Consider the following 18,765-nt stretch of genomic DNA (forward strand, 5'->3'; position numbering starts at 1 on the left):
AACTCCTGTATTCAATGTTCTGACCAATGAAACTAAGCATGCCGAATGCTACCTTCACCACCCTATCCACCTGTGACTCCACTTTCAAGGAGCTATGAACCTGTACCCTAGATCACTTTGTTCTATAACTCTCCCCAATGTGCTACCATTAACTGAGTAAGTCCTGCCCTGGTTCGATCTACCAAAATGCATCACCTCGCATTTATCTAAATTAAATTCCATCTGCCATTCATCAGCCTACTGGCCCATATGATCAAGATCCCTAGATAACATTCTTCACTGTCCACTATGCCACCAATCTTGGTGTCATCAGCAAACGTACTAACCATAATACTCATTCAAATCATTAATATAAATGACAAATAACAGTGGACCCAGCACCGATTCCTGAGTCACAGACCTCCAGTTTGGAAAACAACCCTCTACAACCGCCTTCTGTCATCAAGTCAATTTTGTATCTAGTTGGCTATCTCACCTTGGATCCAGTGAGATTTAACCTTATGCAACAACCTACCATGCGGTACCTTGTCAAAGGCCTTGCTAAAGTCCATGTGGACAATGTTGACAGCACTGCCCTCATCTACCTTCTTAGTTACCCCTTCAAAAACTCAATCAAATTCGTGAGACATGATTTTCCATACAAAGCCATTACATGGTCGGTGCAGACTTGGAGGGCTGAAGGATCTGTTCCTGTGCTGTAATTTTCTTTGTTCTTTGACTGTCCCTATTCAGTCCTTGCCTCTCTAAATGCCTGTAGATCCTGTCTCTCAGAATACCTTCTAACAACTTACCCACTACAGACGTTAGTCTCACTGGCCTGTAGTTCCCAGGCTTTTCCCTGCAGCTCTTCTTAAACAAAGGCACAACATTCGCCATCCTCTAATATTCAGGCACTTCACCTGTGGCTGTCAGTGATAGGGGACCTGCAATTTCCTCCCTAGTGTCCCACAACATCCTGGGATACACTTCATCAGGTCCTGGGGATTTATCTACCTTGATGCACTTTAAGACTTCCAATGCCGCCTCCTCTGTTATATGTACACTACTCAAGACATCACCTTTTATTTTCCCAAGTTCCCTAACGTCCATGCTTTTCTCAACAGTAAATACGGATGAGAAATATTCATTTAAAATGTCACCCATCTCTTGTGGATCTGCACATGGATGCCCTATTCTCTCCTCAGTTACATTTTTGCCCTTTATTCCTGTAAACCGAGATTTTATTGACACGTTCTCAAACATCGTCTCATCATCAATATTTACTATAAGGTTTTTTCCCAAGATCATGATTGTCCAATGAATTCTCACAGGATCTAACACACTATCATAAAATTTGCTGATCAATTGCTTAGGCTCTGCAGATAACAGGATTTTTTCCACCGGAGAAATCTTAACTTATAAGAGTTGTCTTACTAAGGATAAAGTCCCTGTGAATCTAAAAAAGGAGTATTTCAGAACAGCTGCTCAAAAGATAATAGGGAGCCACCATCAAACACATCACCTATCCTATAGAGACCTCTATCTCTCTAGATATCAAAACTATGGACCTTGAGACCTGCAGGGATACCTGGATTACCCTAAATGGGAAAAAGTGTGGAAGTTAAGTTAGATCTCCCTTCCAATTCGTAGACCATTCTCTATGCTTTCATAGTAATAATAGGAGTGTCACATTTGTCCAAAACAGCCTTAAAATCTCTAAGAAACAAGAGTGACTGTAAGGAGTGTGACAACTGGTCAGCTTCAATTTCAAGCCATATGAAGGAGAGGGTCCTTCTGATCCATCCTCCTATGAATTTGAGGGGGAGACTAACTGATAATATTCGGCATCCCTAACCATCCCTTAGAAGCGGGAGGCTGCAGCTTAGCCAGCTTTAAGCAAGGTTTTTTTTCTTGTTTCGTAAAGAAGAGCCAAGTACTCTATTAATTTCCTTTAGGATCTTTGCAGACAGCAGAATAAGTAGTATCAACCTAGGCAACACATTAATCTTAATCAATGCTATCCTGCCTAGCTGAGATATCGGCAAGGAGGACAAACAATGTATGCCCCACTTAATAGAAGCCAACAATGAGGGATGTTTGCCTTATATAAGTGCCTAAAAGAGGGAGCGATATTAGTATGGGTTCAAAAGCAATTGCGCACAATAAAGGAGATACGGACATCCCTGTCTAGCCCCTCTCTGAAGGCTAAAATTATCAGATGTTTTAGGCCTGGACAAAGTACATACGGAGAAATGGTTCCCACTCATGAAAATTTCAGGAATGAGAGGATGCAAGTTCAAAGCAATAGGCAAAAAGAAGCAAAAGTGAACCGAGAAAGAACTTTTTCATACATCTGGAATGCACACTCTGAGAGTGTGGTGAACATGGGTTCAACCAACTCATTCAAAAGGGCATCAGGCTGCAATTTGTAAAGGATGTGCAGGGTTACAGGGAAAAAGGAGAATGGCACTAGGTGAATTACTCAATTGGACAGCAGGTGCAAACATGATGGGCCGATTGGCCTACTTCTGCATTCTAATAATTCTGATTCTGTGATGTAAATAGTAAGCAGGCAGTAAGAGGTGGAGTGGGTCCTAACAGAGCTAAAGAGGGTGACCTATATGCTTAGAGGTACAACACCAAATTATTATTTTTGTATCAGTATTTACTAAGGAAGAGGAATCGAACAATATTGTTAGAAGTAGAGATAGTCGAAGCATTGGATATTGTGAAAATTGAAAGGGAGGTTGTACTTGAAAGGTTGTCTATGCTTAGGGTCCCAATGGCTTGCAACCCAGTTTATGAAAGGAAGTGTGTTCAGATACTAGAAGGGCTTGCCTTAATTTTGAAGCACTTGGAGAAGTTTGAGTTAATTCAGTAAAAGGCAGTTCATGTTTGACCAATTTAATAGAATCTTTTGAAGAAGAGAATGCGGTTGGTGTATGTTCTCTATATGGATTTTAAGAAAGAATTTTGAGAAGATACCACTTAAACTAATATTTTAACCCTCAATTTTGTTAATGGATAGAAAGAGGAACTCATGGTAATTGGTTATCTTTTGGTGTTCCCCAAGGGTCAATGCTGGGACTACTACATTCTTTTGCTATATATAGATGGCTTGGATTATAAAACTTCAAGATTTGCTAATGATACCAGACTTGGAGAATTGGCAAAGAGTGTGGCTGATATGAATTGCCTGCAACAGGATAGAGGTCCGCAAATTGGGCAGGCGAGTCATAGAGGTTTACAGCATGGAAACAGGCCCTTTGGCCCAACTTGTCCATGCCGCCCTTTTTTTTTAAACCCCTAAACTATTCCCAATTACCTGCATTTGGCCCATATCCCTCTGTACCCATCGTACCCATGTAACTGTCTAAATGCTTTTTAAAAGACAAAACTGTACCCGCCTCTACTACTACCTCTGGCAGCTTGGCGGCACGGTAGCACAGTGGTTAGCACTGCTGCTTCATAGCTCCAGGGTCCCGGGTTCGATTCCCGGCTCGGGTCACTGTCTGTGTGGAGTTTGCACATTCTCCTCGTGTCTGCGTGGGTTTCCTCCGGGTGCTCCGGTTTCCTCCCACAGTCCAAAGATGTGCGGGTTAGGTTGATTGGCCATGTTAAAATTGCCCCTTAGTGCCCTGGGCTGCGAAGGTTAGAGGGATTAGTGGGTAAATGTGTGGGGGTAGGGCCTGGGTGGGATTGTGGTCGGTGCAGACTCGATGGGCCGAATGGCCGTCTTCTGCACTGTAGGGTTTCTATGGTTTGTTCCAGACACTCACCACCCTCTGTGTGAAAAAATTGCCCCTCTGGACACTTTTGTATCTCTCCTCTCTCATCTTAAACCTATGCCCTCTTGTTTTAGACTCCCCTATCTTTGGGAAAAGATATTGACTATCAAGTTGATCTGTGTCCCTCATTATTTTATAGACCTCTATAAGGTCACCCCTCAGCCTCCTACGCTCCAGAGAAAAAAGTCCCAGTCTATCCAGCCTCTCCTTATAACTCAAACCATCAAATCTGGATAGCATCCTAGTAAATCTTTTCTGCACTCTTTCTCATTTAATTATATTCTTTCTATAATAGGGTGACCAGATCTGCACACAGTATTCCAAGTGTGGCCGTATCAATGTCTTGTACAACTTCAACAAGACGTCCCAACTCCTGTATTCAATGTTCTGACCGATGAAACCAAGCATGCCGAATGCCTCCTTCACCACTCTGTCCACCTGTGACTCAACTTTCAAGGAGCTATGAACATGTACCCCATGATCTCTTTGTTCTGTAACTCTCCCCAACGCCCTACCATTAACTGAGTATGACCTGCCCTAGTTCAATCTACCAAAATGCATCACCTCGCATTTATCTAAATTAAACTCCATCTGCCATTCGTCAGCCCACTGGCCCAATTGATCAAGATCCTGTTGCAATCGGAGATAACTTTCTTCACTGTCCACTATGCTACCAATCTTGGTATCACCTGCAAACCTACTAACCATGCCTCCTATATTCTCATCCAAATCATTAATATAAATGACAAATAACAGTGGACCCGGCACTGATCCCTGAGGCACACCACTGGTCACAGCAATTGGCAGATCTAATTTAATACAGTGAGGTGTGAGGGTGATACATTTTGGCAGAAGGGATGGGAAAACTTTATGGCATAATCTGAATAAGTGTGCAGGAACAGAAGGTCCTGGGGGTGCATGTGCATTAATCTTTGAAGGTGGCAGGACATATTGAGTGTTTAGCAAAACACATGGGAGTTTGATCTTGATCAATAGAGGCATTGAGTACAAAAACAGTTAAGTTATGCTGAACCTATATATAACTCTGACATGACCCTGTCAACTCTGTCAACGGCAGGGTTCTGAGGAATGTGGAGGAACAGAGATCTTGGGGTTCATATCCACAGATCTCTGAAGGTTGCCACTCAAGTGAGCTGTGAAGAAGGCCTATAGTGTGTTCGCGTTTATTAACAGGGGGTTTGAGTTTAAGAGCTGTAGGGTAATGCTGCAACTGTACAGGACCTTGGTGAGACCACATTTGGAATATTGTGTGCAGTTCTGGTCACCTCACTATAAGAAGGATGTGGAAGCATTGGAGAGAGTGCAGAGGAGACTTACCAGGATGCTCCTGGTTTGGAGGGTAGGTCTTATGCAGAAAGGTTGAGGGAGCTAGGGCTTATCTCTTTAGAGCGGAGGAGGATGAGAGGCGATTTAATAGAGGTTTATAAGATGATAAGGGGGATAGATAGAGTGGACGTTCAGAGACTATTTCCTCGGGTGAATGTAGCTGTTACGAGGGGGCATAACTATAAGGTTCATGGTGGGAAATATAGGAGGGATGTCCGAGGTAGGTTTTTTACTGAGAGAGTGGTTGGGGTGTGGAATGGACTGCCTGCTGTGATAGTGGAGTTGGACACTTTAGGAACTTTCGAGCGGTTATTGGATAAGCACATGGAGCATACCAGAATGATCGGGAGTGGGATAGCTTGATCTTGGTTTCGGACAAAGTTCGACACAACATCGAGGGCCAAAGGACCTGTTCTGTGCTGTACTGTTCTATGTTCTATGACCCCTACTAGTGTGTTGCATTCAGTTCTGTTCAACTGCCCTTCAGGAAAGATGTGAAGGTCTTTGAGAGGGTGCAGGGGACATTTACTAGAATGGTTCCAAAGTTAATCCGCACTTGGAATATAGTGTTCAGTTCTGGTTGCCACACTACCAGAAGGATGTGGAGGCTTTGGAGAGAGTACAGAAAAGATTTACCAGGATGTTGCCTGGTATGGAGGGTATTAGCTATGAGGAGAGGTTGGAGAAACTTGGTTTGTTCTCACTGGAATGACGGCAGTTGAAGGGCGACCTGATAGAAGGTTACAAGATTATGAGAGGCATGGACAGGGTGGATAGTCAGAAGCTTTTTCCCAGGGTGGAAGAGTCAATTTACTAGGGGGCATAAGTTTAAGGCGCAAGTGGCAAGGTTTAAAGGAGATGTACGAGGCAAGTATTTTACACAGAGGGTGGTGGGTGCCTGGAACTTGCTGCCGGGGGAGGTAGTGGAAGCAGATACGATAGTGACTTTTAAGGGGCGTCTTGACAAATCCATGAATAGGATGGGAATAGAGGGATACGGTCCCTGGAAGGGTAGGGGGTTTTAGTTCAGTCGGGCAACATGGTCGGTGCAGGCTTGGAGGGCCAAAGGGCCTGTTCCTGTGCTGTAATTTTCTTTGTTCTTTGTTCTTTATTTGGGGTGGGTGAGGGTGTTTGGGATTTAGTTATAAGATCAGGTGGAAAGACTTTTCTCCTTGGAGCAATAGCGATTAAAGAAAGATTTGATAGAGGTCTATAAGATTATGACCAGTTTAAAAAAGATGCACAAGGAAATGTTCTTCCCATTAGCTGATTGTACAAGGACTCAGGGACACAGATTTAAGATTGTGCAAAAGGTAGAGAACAGTGAGGAAGAACTCGTTAGTCATGAGAGTGGTGGAAGCTGAAACAATCAATGATTCCAAAAGGAAATTGGATGGACACATGGAGGAATTAAACTTGCAAGACTGAGTGGGGGAATGAAACTGACTGGGGATTGCTCCACAGGTAGCTGTCATGGACTTGATGGACCAAATGGCCTTTTCCTGTGCTGTATATAACTCTTGACTCCAGTGTTCACATACACACACTTTCCAACCAGGGTAACCAAGTAGTAGGCAGGAGCAATGTTAATCAAGGGCCAGAGATCAGTTGTCGTAATCTGACCAAGATAACTGAAACAGAAACAAACCCTACAACCTTCCCCATATGTGTGGCTCAGAGCTCCTCCTGATAAGCTAGCTATGTCATTTATTCATTTCTTTTAAACAGAATTCTTGAATCGCAGACAGACTGTAGGATTTGCAGACTCCACCTACAGTAGAGGCAAGTCTATGGACTCCTGTAAGGATCGAAACAGGTCAAAAGGCAGTAGTTCCCCCTCAGGCCAAAGATCGTCTTCTGTGCCCCCTTCAAATCGGAGGTCGACACCCACTTCTACACCAAGTAAGAAAAATTCTGCGAATTCTACCAGCTCGATTATTGACAATTTCCTTCATTTTTTGTTAACTTGTCTAGCAACTTTTTCCTATATAGAAGGGCACTGGCTTCTGTTAGTCATGGCTAAAATACAGTGGCAAAAATCAAGATTTTTATTTTTTAACACAATTTTACTTTTGGTTTATGTATGAAGTAATTTCACAATAGTAAACCTCATTAGAATAGAATCCATACCTTCATTACTCATCAATGCTGTTTATTGTACATTAACTTCAGTATGTATGGAATGACTACCTAGTTGGTAGAAGATGAACCTTGTGATGACCTTGGTATTTCTTATGTTCAAATCTTCCAAAGCTGAGTGTATGTTGCCTGGGCCTCACTATGGTGCATTGCACTGAAATTATTATTTTATACCTTGCATTTAAATGGTACCTTATATATCTGCATGATGTCCCAAAGTGCTTCACAGCCAATTAGTTACTTTTGAAGTATAATTCCTGTTGCTGTGTAAGTAAACATAGAACCAATTAATGGGAATGGAGGGATACAAACGATTGGTCTAGTTGGACCAAGGAGCGGCACAGGCTTGGAGGGCCGAAGGGCCTGTTTCCTGTGCTGTACTGTTCTTTGCTCTTTGTAATGCACAATACGATACCATGACAAGCAACGAGGTAATATGACTTAAAACACAATGTTCTGACTCAAATGAGAGTGCTATCACTGAGCCAAATAGTAAAGAGATTTAGAATACCAGTTTTAAAAAGAACTGTGGCGAGTAAGCATGTGTTGGTCAGCATGGACGAGGGTGATGGATATGTGAACAGGATTCATGCAAACAGATTTGAAATCTGGTGCATTAAAGGGTAGCAACTGAGAAGAGCTAGCAAAGTGAAGTCTCAAGGCCATTATTAGGGTTTCAGTGCCAAAGGGATGAAGGTTGGCAGTGTTGAGGTAAGTAGTCAAACATAGAAACTAGGAGCAGGAGTGGACCATTTGGCTCTTCGAGCCTGCTCTGGCATTCATTATGATCATCCTCTATCTCGATGCCATATTCCTGCTTTTTTCCCATGCCCCTTGATGCCATTACAATCAAAAAAGTATCTATCTCTTTCTTGAATACATTCGGTGACTTGGCCTCTACAGCCTCTGTGATAGAGAATGAAAATTTGTTTCTGCATCTCAGTCCTAAATGATCTACCTCATATCCTGAGACTGTCCCTGGTTCAAGATTCCCCAACCAGGGAAAACATCCTCCCTGCATCTAATCTGTCCAGGCCTGTAGAATTTACATGTTTCAATCAGATCTCCTCTCATCCTTCTAAACTCCAGCGAATACAGGCCCAGTCGAAACAATCACTACTCGTAGGACATTCCTGCCAACCCCAGTATCAGCCTAGTGACCCTCTGCTGCATTTCCTTTATGGCAAGTATATCCTTAGGTAGGGGGACCAAAACTGCACACAATACTCCTGGTATCGTCTCACCAAGGCCCTGTATAATTGCAGTATGACATCCCTACTTCTGAAATCAAATCATCTTGCAGTGAAGGCCAACATACCATTTGCCTTCCTAATTGTTTGGTGCACCTGCCTCTCCACTTTCATTGACTGGTGTACAAGGACACCTAGATCCCTTTGTACATCCACACATCCCAATATATCACCATTTAAATAATACTCTTCCTTTCTGCTTTTCACATCAAAGTGTATAACTTCACATTTAGCCATGCTGTACTGCATCTGCCATGTGTTTGCCCATTCACACAACTTGTTTAAATCACCTTGAAGCCTCCCTTGCATCCTCCTTACAGCTCACAATTCCATCCAATTTTGTGTCATCAGCAACTTGGAAATGTTACATTTGGTTCCCTCATCCAGGTCATTTATGTATATTGTGAACACCTGTGGCCCAAGTGCTGATTCCCTCACTAATCACTGCCTGCCACTCGGAAAAAGACCCATTTATTCCCATTCTGTTTTCTGCCTGCCAACCAATTCTTGGTCTGTGCCAATACACTACCCCCTATCTCATGTGCCTTAATTCTGCACACTAACCTCTTATGAAAGTCCAAATGCAACACATCCACTGGTTTCTCCATATCTATTCCACTAGTTACATCCTCAAAGAAAATTCCAGTAGATTTGTTAAGCATGATTTGTCTTTCATAAATGCATGTTGGCTTTGTCCAATCCTATTAATGTTTTCCAAATGTTCTGTTATCACGTCTTTAGCATCTTCTCCACTGTATCATGTCAGGCTAGCTGTTCCAGAAATCTCCCATTTTTCTCTCCCCTTTTAAACAGTGGGGTTACATTTTCCACCCTCCAATCTGTAGGAACTGCTCCAGTGTCTATAGAATTTTGGAAGATGACCATCAATGCATCTAATATTTCCAGGGCCACATACTCTGGGATGTAGATTATCAGGCCCTGGTGATTTGTCAGCCTTGAAGTTCATAGAGTCCCTACAGTGCAGAAGTAGGCCACTCGGCCCATCAAGCCTGCACTGACAACAGTCCCACCCAGACCCTATCCCCGCAATTCCACTCTTTTACTCTGCTAGTCCCTCTGATACTAAGGGGCAATTTAGCATGGCCAACCAACCTAATCCCCACATCTTTGGACACAAGTTGAATTAAAAGCTTTGTGGGTTGGGAATGCTTTTGTGTTTAAAGCTCTGCTCCAATTTGAACAGGCTGTCAAATTTGTCAACAAAGAGGAGAATGGAGGTAGTGGAAAGAGTGTGGAGTTTGTGGTGTTGAGTCAAAGGCAGTGACTACAATCTTCACACTGTTGAGCTGGGGAATTTGTGACTCACCCAAGATTTTGTGTTGGACAAACAATTTGATAGCACAGATTGAAGTAGACATGGGTTTGTCACTGTGAAAGAGGAATGAAGAGGGGGGGCCTCCTGAGATAACGGCGCAGGACTTGGAAGAGAAGACTGGAAATGCGCTCGTGTTTAGACAGGATTACAAGGCAAGTCGGATGGAGCAGAACCATTGGAGGAGGATAATATGATTCACTTAAACATTGTGCAAGGGTGAAAGAGAGTTTGCCACAGTGTAGTCACAAAAGGATTCCATTTGTTACTTTTGTGGTGGTGTTTTAGCTGAAGCTGGTTGGAATGTGTTTTAGTAGAGATGGGCACAGAGTTGGAACGTACAAATGTGTTTAAAGATCTTGGGGGAGTTCAGAGATGGGGCTATAATTGACAAGGATAGATGATTTGAGGGTAAGTTTTTAGGGTGATGGAAGTTTGGGGAGAGGGACAGTCAGAAAAGAAAATCACTGGCATCAGCTAGCACCCGGAAAAGGAGTCAATGGTCAGGAATTGGAGGGGAAGGAAGTAGTTCCCATTGACAACTTCAGCTTGACGAGGACAGAAGGAGAAATGGCTGAGAAACTGCAATAAAAGAGTTTGTGAATGGGAGACTTGGAAAGGTTAGGAGACTGTGGCTAGAAGGAAGAAGAGAATTGGAGGTAGTTGTTGTTGGAGATGATGAGTCCTTGTGAGCTTTCCACTATCTGCGAAAACCAAGCTAGCTTTATCAGTGGAGGAAGTGAGTGAAATTCACACTTGAAATTTCTGATCAGGTGAGTAGGAGGCTGCTGTGGATAGATGAAGTTAATTTGATAGTTAAAGAATGAGCACCACGTCACCTTTTAATTTACTTCTCTATTAGCAGTAATGATGAAGGCAGTTTAAACAAATAGCTTTGCAGTACGTTCTTGGGGGTTCATGAATTGTGTTAGGAGTTTGGCCATTTATGAAACATTTGGAACTTACCTATGGGTGTGCAACTCTCACTAGAATCATAAATGTTTTCTAAAATAAACTCCAATGCATTGTGTGACATTGCTGTTATGTTACAGGTAGATGACATACAGCTGAGAGTTGATAACTATATTTCTAGGAACTAAAGAATCAGTAAAAACTAAGATGTTGTGAAATCTTGACATCCTTAATTGTGAAATCAATAATTTGGAAGACAATAAACTGGATGAAGATTTTAGTTGAGTATATGACTTTGCAGTTAGGATTTGCCTGATAAGGCTTCCTAGAAATAGATTTTCATGATTCAGTTAACATATAAATCTTTAAAAGTTCATCGTGCGATGATCTGAGGGATGGGCAATAAATGTTGGCTGAATGCCCATATCCCGTGAACAAGTGAAAGAGACATGGGCATAATTCCAACTCTTGAGTCGTGCCAAATACTGAGGTACTGAGAGAAAGTGTATGGGTTGGGAAGTCATATCAGGGCAGTTTATGTTATCTTTTGCCTTCCAGCAGTTGGACATACTGGCTGTCTGGCAGCAAGTCAGCACATTGACACAGTGGCACATTGCTGCCTCACAGTGACAGTGACCTGGATTCAATTTCGTCCTTGGGTGACTGTGTGGAGTCTGCACATTTTCGCCGTGTCTGTGTGAGTTTCCTCCGGGTGCTCCAGTTTCCTCCCACAGACCAAAGATATGCAGGTTGAGTGGATTAGCCATGGTATATGTGTGGGTTAATGGAGGGATGGGGTCCCTGGTAATATACTCTGTCAGAGAGTCACTGCAGTCTCGATGGGCCTAATGGCTTCTTCTGCACTGTTTTTTTTAACAAAAAGGTCACTTGCCCGCCTTGTCAGCAGCAAATACCAGACCTTAGGTCTAAAGATGGGAAATAATTTAGCAGAAGAAAGTAACATTTAAAACATTCACCACAAATATTTGCATTGCCTATTGGAAAATGCTGTGACCCAGCTGTGGAACTTGGCTATCAGTTTCTGCTCGGCGATTCTGCATTGTCATGTGTTTGAAGGCCGCCTTGGAGAACGCTTACCCAAAGATCGGAGGCTGAATGCCCTTGACTGCTGAAGTGTTCCCCAACAGGAAGGGAACACTCCTGCCTGGTGATTGTCGAGCGGTGTCCATTCATCCGTTGTTGTAGCATCTGCATGGTCCGCACATATGAGGACGGCCTCAACCGGGATCTTGGATTCATGTCACACGACCTGTAACCCCCACCATTTGGCCTGGGCTTGCAAAATCTTACTAACTGCCCTGGCTTGAGACAATTCACACCTCTTTAACCTGTGCTTAACCCTCTCTCCACTCACATTGTCTGTACCAGTAAAGACTTGATTACCTGTTAAGACTCGCAGTCCAACCATTATCTTGTAATTGAGTCTGTGTCTATATATGCCCTGTTTGTGAACCCAACTCTCCACTCACCTGATGAAGGAGCAGCGATCTGAAAGCTCATGCTACCAAATAAACCTGATTATCATCTATATCATTTATGTATATAACAATAAGGATCCCAGTACTGAACCTTGTGGTAAGCTGTTGGACACCGGCCTCCAGTCACTCAAACAGCCTTTCTACCACCACCCTTTGTGTCCTATTACTAAGCCAGTTTGTGATCCATCTTGCCAAGTTTCCCTGAATTCAGTGTGCTTCAACCTTGTCAATCAGCCTCCTATGGTGGCACCTTGTCAAAGTTTTTGCTGAAATCCACATAAACTACATCAACTGAACTTCCCTCATTCACATTTTTGAAAAACTCGTATCAAATTTGTTTAACATAACCTCCCTCTGACAACAACATGCTACCTATCCCTAATTAATCCATGCCTTTACAAGTGGAGATTAATTATCTCCTTCAGAATTTTCTCCAATAGTTTCCCTACCACTAACGTGACACTCACCAGTCTGTAATTTTCAGGTTCTTCTCTACCACTCTTCTTGAAAAGTGGGACCACATGAGTGGTCATTAGACTCCCGTCGTCTGAGCCTTCCCCTGTGGCCAGAGAGGAATTAAAAATTAGTGTCCGAGCCCCTGCAATTTCCTACCTTTCTTCCCACAGCAGCCTGTGTTGCAATTCATCTGGGCCTGGGGATTTGTCCATTTTTAAGCCCATCAGAGCCTCCAGTATGTCCTCAAACTGTGCATGTTTCTCACAATCCCTTTTCCTGAATTCTGTACCTATGTTCTCCTTTTCCTGAGTGAAGACTGATGAGAAGCATTCATTTAACACCCTTCCAATGTACTGTGGCTTCATATATGGATTGCCCCCTCGGTGTGACAGAATGGACGTTGAGAGTCTAGGATCTGACGGCACAGCCTCAAAGTAAAGGGACGACCCTTTAGAACCGAGATGAGGAGGAATTTCTTCAGCCAGCGTGTGGTGAATCTATGAAATTCATTGCCACGGAAGGATGAGGAAGCCAGGTCATTGAGCGTATTTAAGACAGAGATAGGTTCTTGATTGGTAAGGGGATCAAAGGTTATGGGGAAAAAACAATAGAATGGGGTTGAGAAACATATCAGCTATGGTTGAATGGCAGAGCAGACTCAATGGGCCGACTGGCCTAATTCTGCTCCTATATCGGATGGTCTCTGATGTGCCATACTCTTTCCCTGGATAACCTCTTGCTCTTAATGTATTTATAAAATATCTGGGAATTCTCCCTAATCTTGTTGACAAGTCCTTTTTTGTGCCCTCTTTTTGTCCTTCTAATTGTTTTCTTAAGTTCCCTCTTACACTTCCTATAGGGCCGCAGCTGAATTGCTCCCTTTGGACTTGTTCAAATACAGTACTGATTTTTTTTTCTCTTTTACAGCTAAACGAAACACTTTGTTAACATCATTGTCTGCTAAGTCCAGTCCCAAACGCTGCCCTAAAGAGAACCTGTCCCCTGGGTTTAATCACCTCCTTGGCAAAGAAGAAAACGCAGTAACAAGGTAAAATCTAAAGTTCAGAATAATGTCATTAACCATGAGTTCTTCATCAAATAGTGAGACAGTGGGGTTTGCCTGTGCAACTTGGACATTATGCGGTGTGTATATAGAGGGAGGATGCTGCTCACAATGCATTTGTGTGAAGATGCTTCAAACTGGCATATTAAACTCTTTATCTGTTTAAAGATATTATGTGATACTTCATTAATACAAAGGCTGACAAATGTTAAATTTTTAAATACATTTAACAAGTTGTAAACTAAGCCTATATTTAGTTAGAGTGATGTGGGAAAGTTATTATACTTGTCTGTCATGGGCAGAGAATCATTACAGCCCAGAAGGAGGCCATTTGGATCATTGAGATCGATTTGGTTTAGCTGGTCTGGTGGGTTTCTGCCGTTGAGAACAGGTATTACATGTCGCTGTTTGAGAAGTGCCCTTAATATAATCTTTCAGTGATTAATTTTATTGCCATATTTTGACATTTGGTTGCATAGGATATTTGAATTTTCATCTTTTAAGTATTTTCATTTTTTAACCAATATTTAACTACAGTGGCATATATATGAACTTAGCCAAGTGATAGTGCTCCAGTCTCAAGCTAAGCCATTGTGTAAGGCTGAATATATTCTTAGATGATGAATACCGCACAAAAAACACTTGATTGGTCACATTGAAATGTTGCCTACATTATGCAGTTGTTATGATTAATAATGTATGTTTTATGTAATTTAGTTATGTTAAAAAATGCCAGTAAACTTTGTGCAAATTAACACCATATGGACAAAAAATAAGCGGCGCAAAAGAAAGTCAGCTTTTGTCTTATTGGATTAAGATTGAGCAAGTTTGAAATAAATGGTTGACTGGTTTGTAGACACGGTATTCAACATTATTTCAAACTGTATATAAGATCCATACTAAAGCAATAATGGGTCTGTTATAAACCTGTGATTTGCAGAAAACCCGAGATTCAGCCACATGCATATGTCATGTATCCTAGTATCAAGCTATTTGACAGAGGGGATGTTAAATATAAAATTAGAGATTTTCCTAATCTAGGTCAACAATCAGGGTTGCAAATTTGGTTAGTGTTGTATCAACTCGTTTACTGGGCCTGAGCAAGCGTCACATGAACTATCATAATGTTGGTACTGCATTGGCCTGGAGTATTGCAATTTCTGCATTTCTCGAATGCAAACTTTGGACCAAAATTAGTGCTCTTCACAGAATGGTTTTGGTTATTCAGATATTAATTATTATGCTTTCCATGTATAATCTTTTTAATGAATCATTTTATGTTTAGATTTGATGTAAACTTGGATGAAATGGAACTTCCAAATTCAGTCCACTCTCAAAGTTCAAGTCCAAGAAAGAGGCTTCAGCTCTTTCCATTGGAAAATACAAAAGGTAAAGGTGAATAATATAAAATTATTTGAAAAATATTTCAAAATTGCAGAAATTAAAAGTAGAATTATTTAATTGTTCGTTTTTTTAAAATGTGAAATTTCTTCTGCAGCAATGCAAAATTCAAGGAATTGTGTTGATGACAAGTTTCAAGTTGAATCACTTTCAGATTCTGTACTAAACGCAGTGAAGCTGGGATCTGTTACGAGTCGGCCTGCTTGGGAAGACCAGATATCCACTTTTCTTCAGAAAGAGAAGAAAATTCCTGTGCTACAAACACCCTATGAGACAGAACTGACGTACAAAGCAAGAATGGAGGCACTAGGAGAAACTGAGAAGCTTTTTGATATACTTACACAAGAAAAGCAGCAGGTAATGAAGTGAATTAACAATTCATGCCCATAAATTTGGAAAATTTTCAGTTAATTTTTTTTGTTAATTGGTAATTATACCTTGTACTAAAGTTTTGGGATTTCACAAAGACTTTGCAATTGACCATCTATCAACACTGTATCAGTTAATAGGCATATAAAAATGTTTGCATCATTTTTACCTGCAGTGTGTTTTACAAATAGTGCCCTTTAGAGCCAGATTTTTAAAAATGCTGTGTCCAGCAAAGTATGGACAATGTAAACTTCAGTTGGAGATAGTGGGATAGTGGTAATGATGAGTAATCCAGAGGTCTGGGCTAATGCCCTGGGGACATGGGTTCAAATCCCACCGTGGCAGCTGGTGGAATTTAAATGAATATGAAATATAAAGTTAGCTATGGCAGTGATTGTCGGTAGTTGTAAAAACCCATCTGGTTCACAAAAGTCCTTTATGAGAAAAATTCTTCCATCTGTATCTGGTTGACATGTGACTGCAGACATGACATTGATTTCTAACTGCTCCCTTGAAATGGCCAAGTATGCCGCTCAGTTCAACGGTATATCTACAGATTAGCTGGATTAGATAAATAAGGCTTTCCGCTTGAACAGAGATTGTTAACCTGCAGTCGCTTCATTAGTTGATATTTTGCTTTAATAAAGCTCAGCAGAAATGTTGCTGGAAGAAGGAGGATTATTTTAATAAATGGACTTCAAAGCTAAATTAATCTAGTAAAGGGATTCCTGTTCATAGTGAGTCAGAATTCCTTTGCTGTTTAATGTCAAATGGTGTGACGAAATAATGCATTCAAAAAAATACATGTTTAATATATATGGAGCACCAACTCACCTGGTTTTGGATTCAGATATTTTTTCTCACGAACTGGAGACAGATATGAACCATCTTAAAATGGGTTTTGAAGAGAAGCTTGGTTAGCTATTCCAGACAATCCTACTATGAGATACAAAAACGTAGAAACATGGAAAATAGCTGCAGGAGTAGGCCATTCAGTCCTTCGAGTCTGCAACAACATTCAATATGATCATGGCTGATCATGCACTCAGTATCCCATTCCCACTTTCTCTCCATACCCCTTGATCCCTTTAGCCACAAGGGCCACGTCTAGCCCTCTCTTCAACATATCTAACGAACTGGCCCCAACAACTTTGTGTGGTAAACAATTCCACAGGTTCACAACTCTGAGTGAAGAAGTTCTTCCTCCCTTGTCAGCCCTGCCATTCCAGGAATCAGTCTAGTGAACCTTTGCTAGACTCTGCTCCTATGCTTATGTCTTATGGTCTTATGGGGATCAGGGGTTATGGAGAATGGGAATGAGGAAAATATCAGCCATGATTGAATGGCGGAGCAGACCCAATGGGCCGTGTGACCTAATTCTGCTCCTATGTCTTATGGTCTTATGGACTCTCTCAATAGCAAGAATGTCCTTCCTCAGACTAGGAGACCAAAACTGCACATTTAAAAAAAAATCTGTGCAAGTCTTTGAAGATAGGCCCTTTAAAACCACAACACAACACTAGATAGGGATGGAAGAGGCAGGTGTGTGAATGGGTGAGTTATAACTGCTGGTAGGATAGGTAGCAAAGAAGGTGTTTTTAAAAATTTTGTTACAGTATTCAAGCAGAAATTTAACTGATTTAACAAATAACTGATGTTTAAAATCCTGGTTGGTGTTCTGTATATTCTGTCAAGCAGAATAAAACAACTTATGAACTGAGCCAAAAGAGGCCTCAATGAGTGTTAACTCAGTCTGCTTTTGGAAAGTAAAGGAATGCAGGCACTGATCAACATTACAAGAGTTTCATTGTTCCATTCCTAAGTTTTTCTGTCATAACTAGCAGAAGGTTAGAAACAGAATCCATATGAAATGAAATACAAGGAAAGAAGGGATCAGCCAAGATGAAATAATGCAGACTGCCTAATTGTGGAAAGGTGATGGAACAAGAGATATGTAAGCAAATACATGAAATGAATAAAAGGACAGAGAATTACAAACATGGGAGATTTTAACTACCTTCAAATAATCTGATGAGGGGCAGTAATGGGGTTAAAGGGTTAAAATTATGTTTTTAAAATGTGTCCAAGGAGCTGTTCTGACGCAATATATACAAAGCCCAACAAGAGAATGCTGGCAAAATGATGGAGGCCATTAATGAAGTGAAAATTGATTGCGCAGGATATACTAGAAAGGCTGCTGTTTCTTGTCTTTATTCAATGGGGACCTATCCCTGATCCATGTCTTCATCCCTGTCTGGTTTTAAATATTCTTGGTTTAGAATCTTCTTCCTGTCCCTTCCCCATATCCTATTGCTTCAGACACCTTCTCTTAAATGGTGCTCCTGTTCAGGTCTCCTTACCTCCAGTTTTGCACTGTTTCACTTCCTCGCTTCCTTTTCTTCTGCGCATGTATGCAGGGCCGGTTCCCAGCCTAGAGACTAGAAATGGACAAACTGCCCATGTGTGGCCTTTTCCCGGCTGGCGCATGTGCAGAAGTCCCAAGGCCTGACAGGAACTGTAGTTCCTGAACTACAACTCCAATTTAAACTTGAGGTAAGACAGCTTTTTTATGTTTTCTCACAGATAGGATCACAGTTTTTCATACATATATGTGTGTATATATTTTACATAAATGTGTGTGTGTATATATATATTTAAATTTGCTGATGATACCAAACTTGGTAAATGGTGAGGATGGTATCAATTCATTACACCAGGACAACGGGCCAGCGGAATGGGCAGATAGGTGGTATGGAATTTAATACAGAGGGTGTAGAATTTTGGCAGATGGACTGTGGTGGGTGGGCAATATAGACTTCATTGCGCGGTTCTAAAGACTGTTTGGAAATAGAAAGACCTGAAGTTCATGTGTATAAATCTTTGAAGATGGCAGGATGTATTGAGAGTGGTTAGCAAATTAATCTTGTACTTCAGAAATGCAGGTATTGAGTACAAAAGCAGTGAAGTTATGCTGAACGTGTATAAAGCTCTGCCTAATACAATAGAGTATTGTGTCCAGTGCTGGTCAGCAAAGGTAAGGATGTGAGGGTGCACAGAAAAGATTTACCAGAATGGTAGCTTTTCTTAGGTTAGGGAAGTTGAAGGGAGGTTTAATAGAATTTGCAAGATTGTGACAGATTTATATAGGATAAAAAAAAAGCTGTTACATTCGTTGATAGTACAAAGACTAAGGATCACAGAATTTAGGGTTTGGACAAGTGATACATAA

The 18,765-nt window shown here is 41.4% G+C and overlaps 1 protein-coding gene across 13 annotated transcripts in view; it reads left to right on the forward strand.

Annotated features, from left to right (window-relative positions):
- Positions 1-18,765, forward strand: part of mphosph9 (M-phase phosphoprotein 9) — a 112,825-nt gene that overhangs the window by 81,872 nt on the left and 12,188 nt on the right. For 6 of the 13 annotated variants that reach the window (XM_078227116.1, XM_078227121.1, XM_078227115.1 and 3 more), the window contains 4 exons: positions 6,843-7,016; positions 13,631-13,751; positions 15,052-15,155; positions 15,265-15,524. In XM_078227116.1, coding sequence (XP_078083242.1) covers positions 6,843-7,016; positions 13,631-13,751; positions 15,052-15,155; positions 15,265-15,524 — 659 coding nt within the window. Of the gene's footprint in view, positions 1-6,842; positions 7,017-13,630; positions 13,752-15,051; positions 15,162-15,264; positions 15,525-18,765 lie in introns of all 13 variants that reach the window. The other 7 variants (XM_078227113.1, XM_078227112.1, XM_078227119.1 and 4 more) reach the window with 3 other exon arrangements.

Source organism: Mustelus asterias, chromosome 13 (assembly GCF_964213995.1).
Source record: "Mustelus asterias chromosome 13, sMusAst1.hap1.1, whole genome shotgun sequence".
Lineage (NCBI taxonomy): Eukaryota > Metazoa > Chordata > Chondrichthyes > Carcharhiniformes > Triakidae > Mustelus > Mustelus asterias.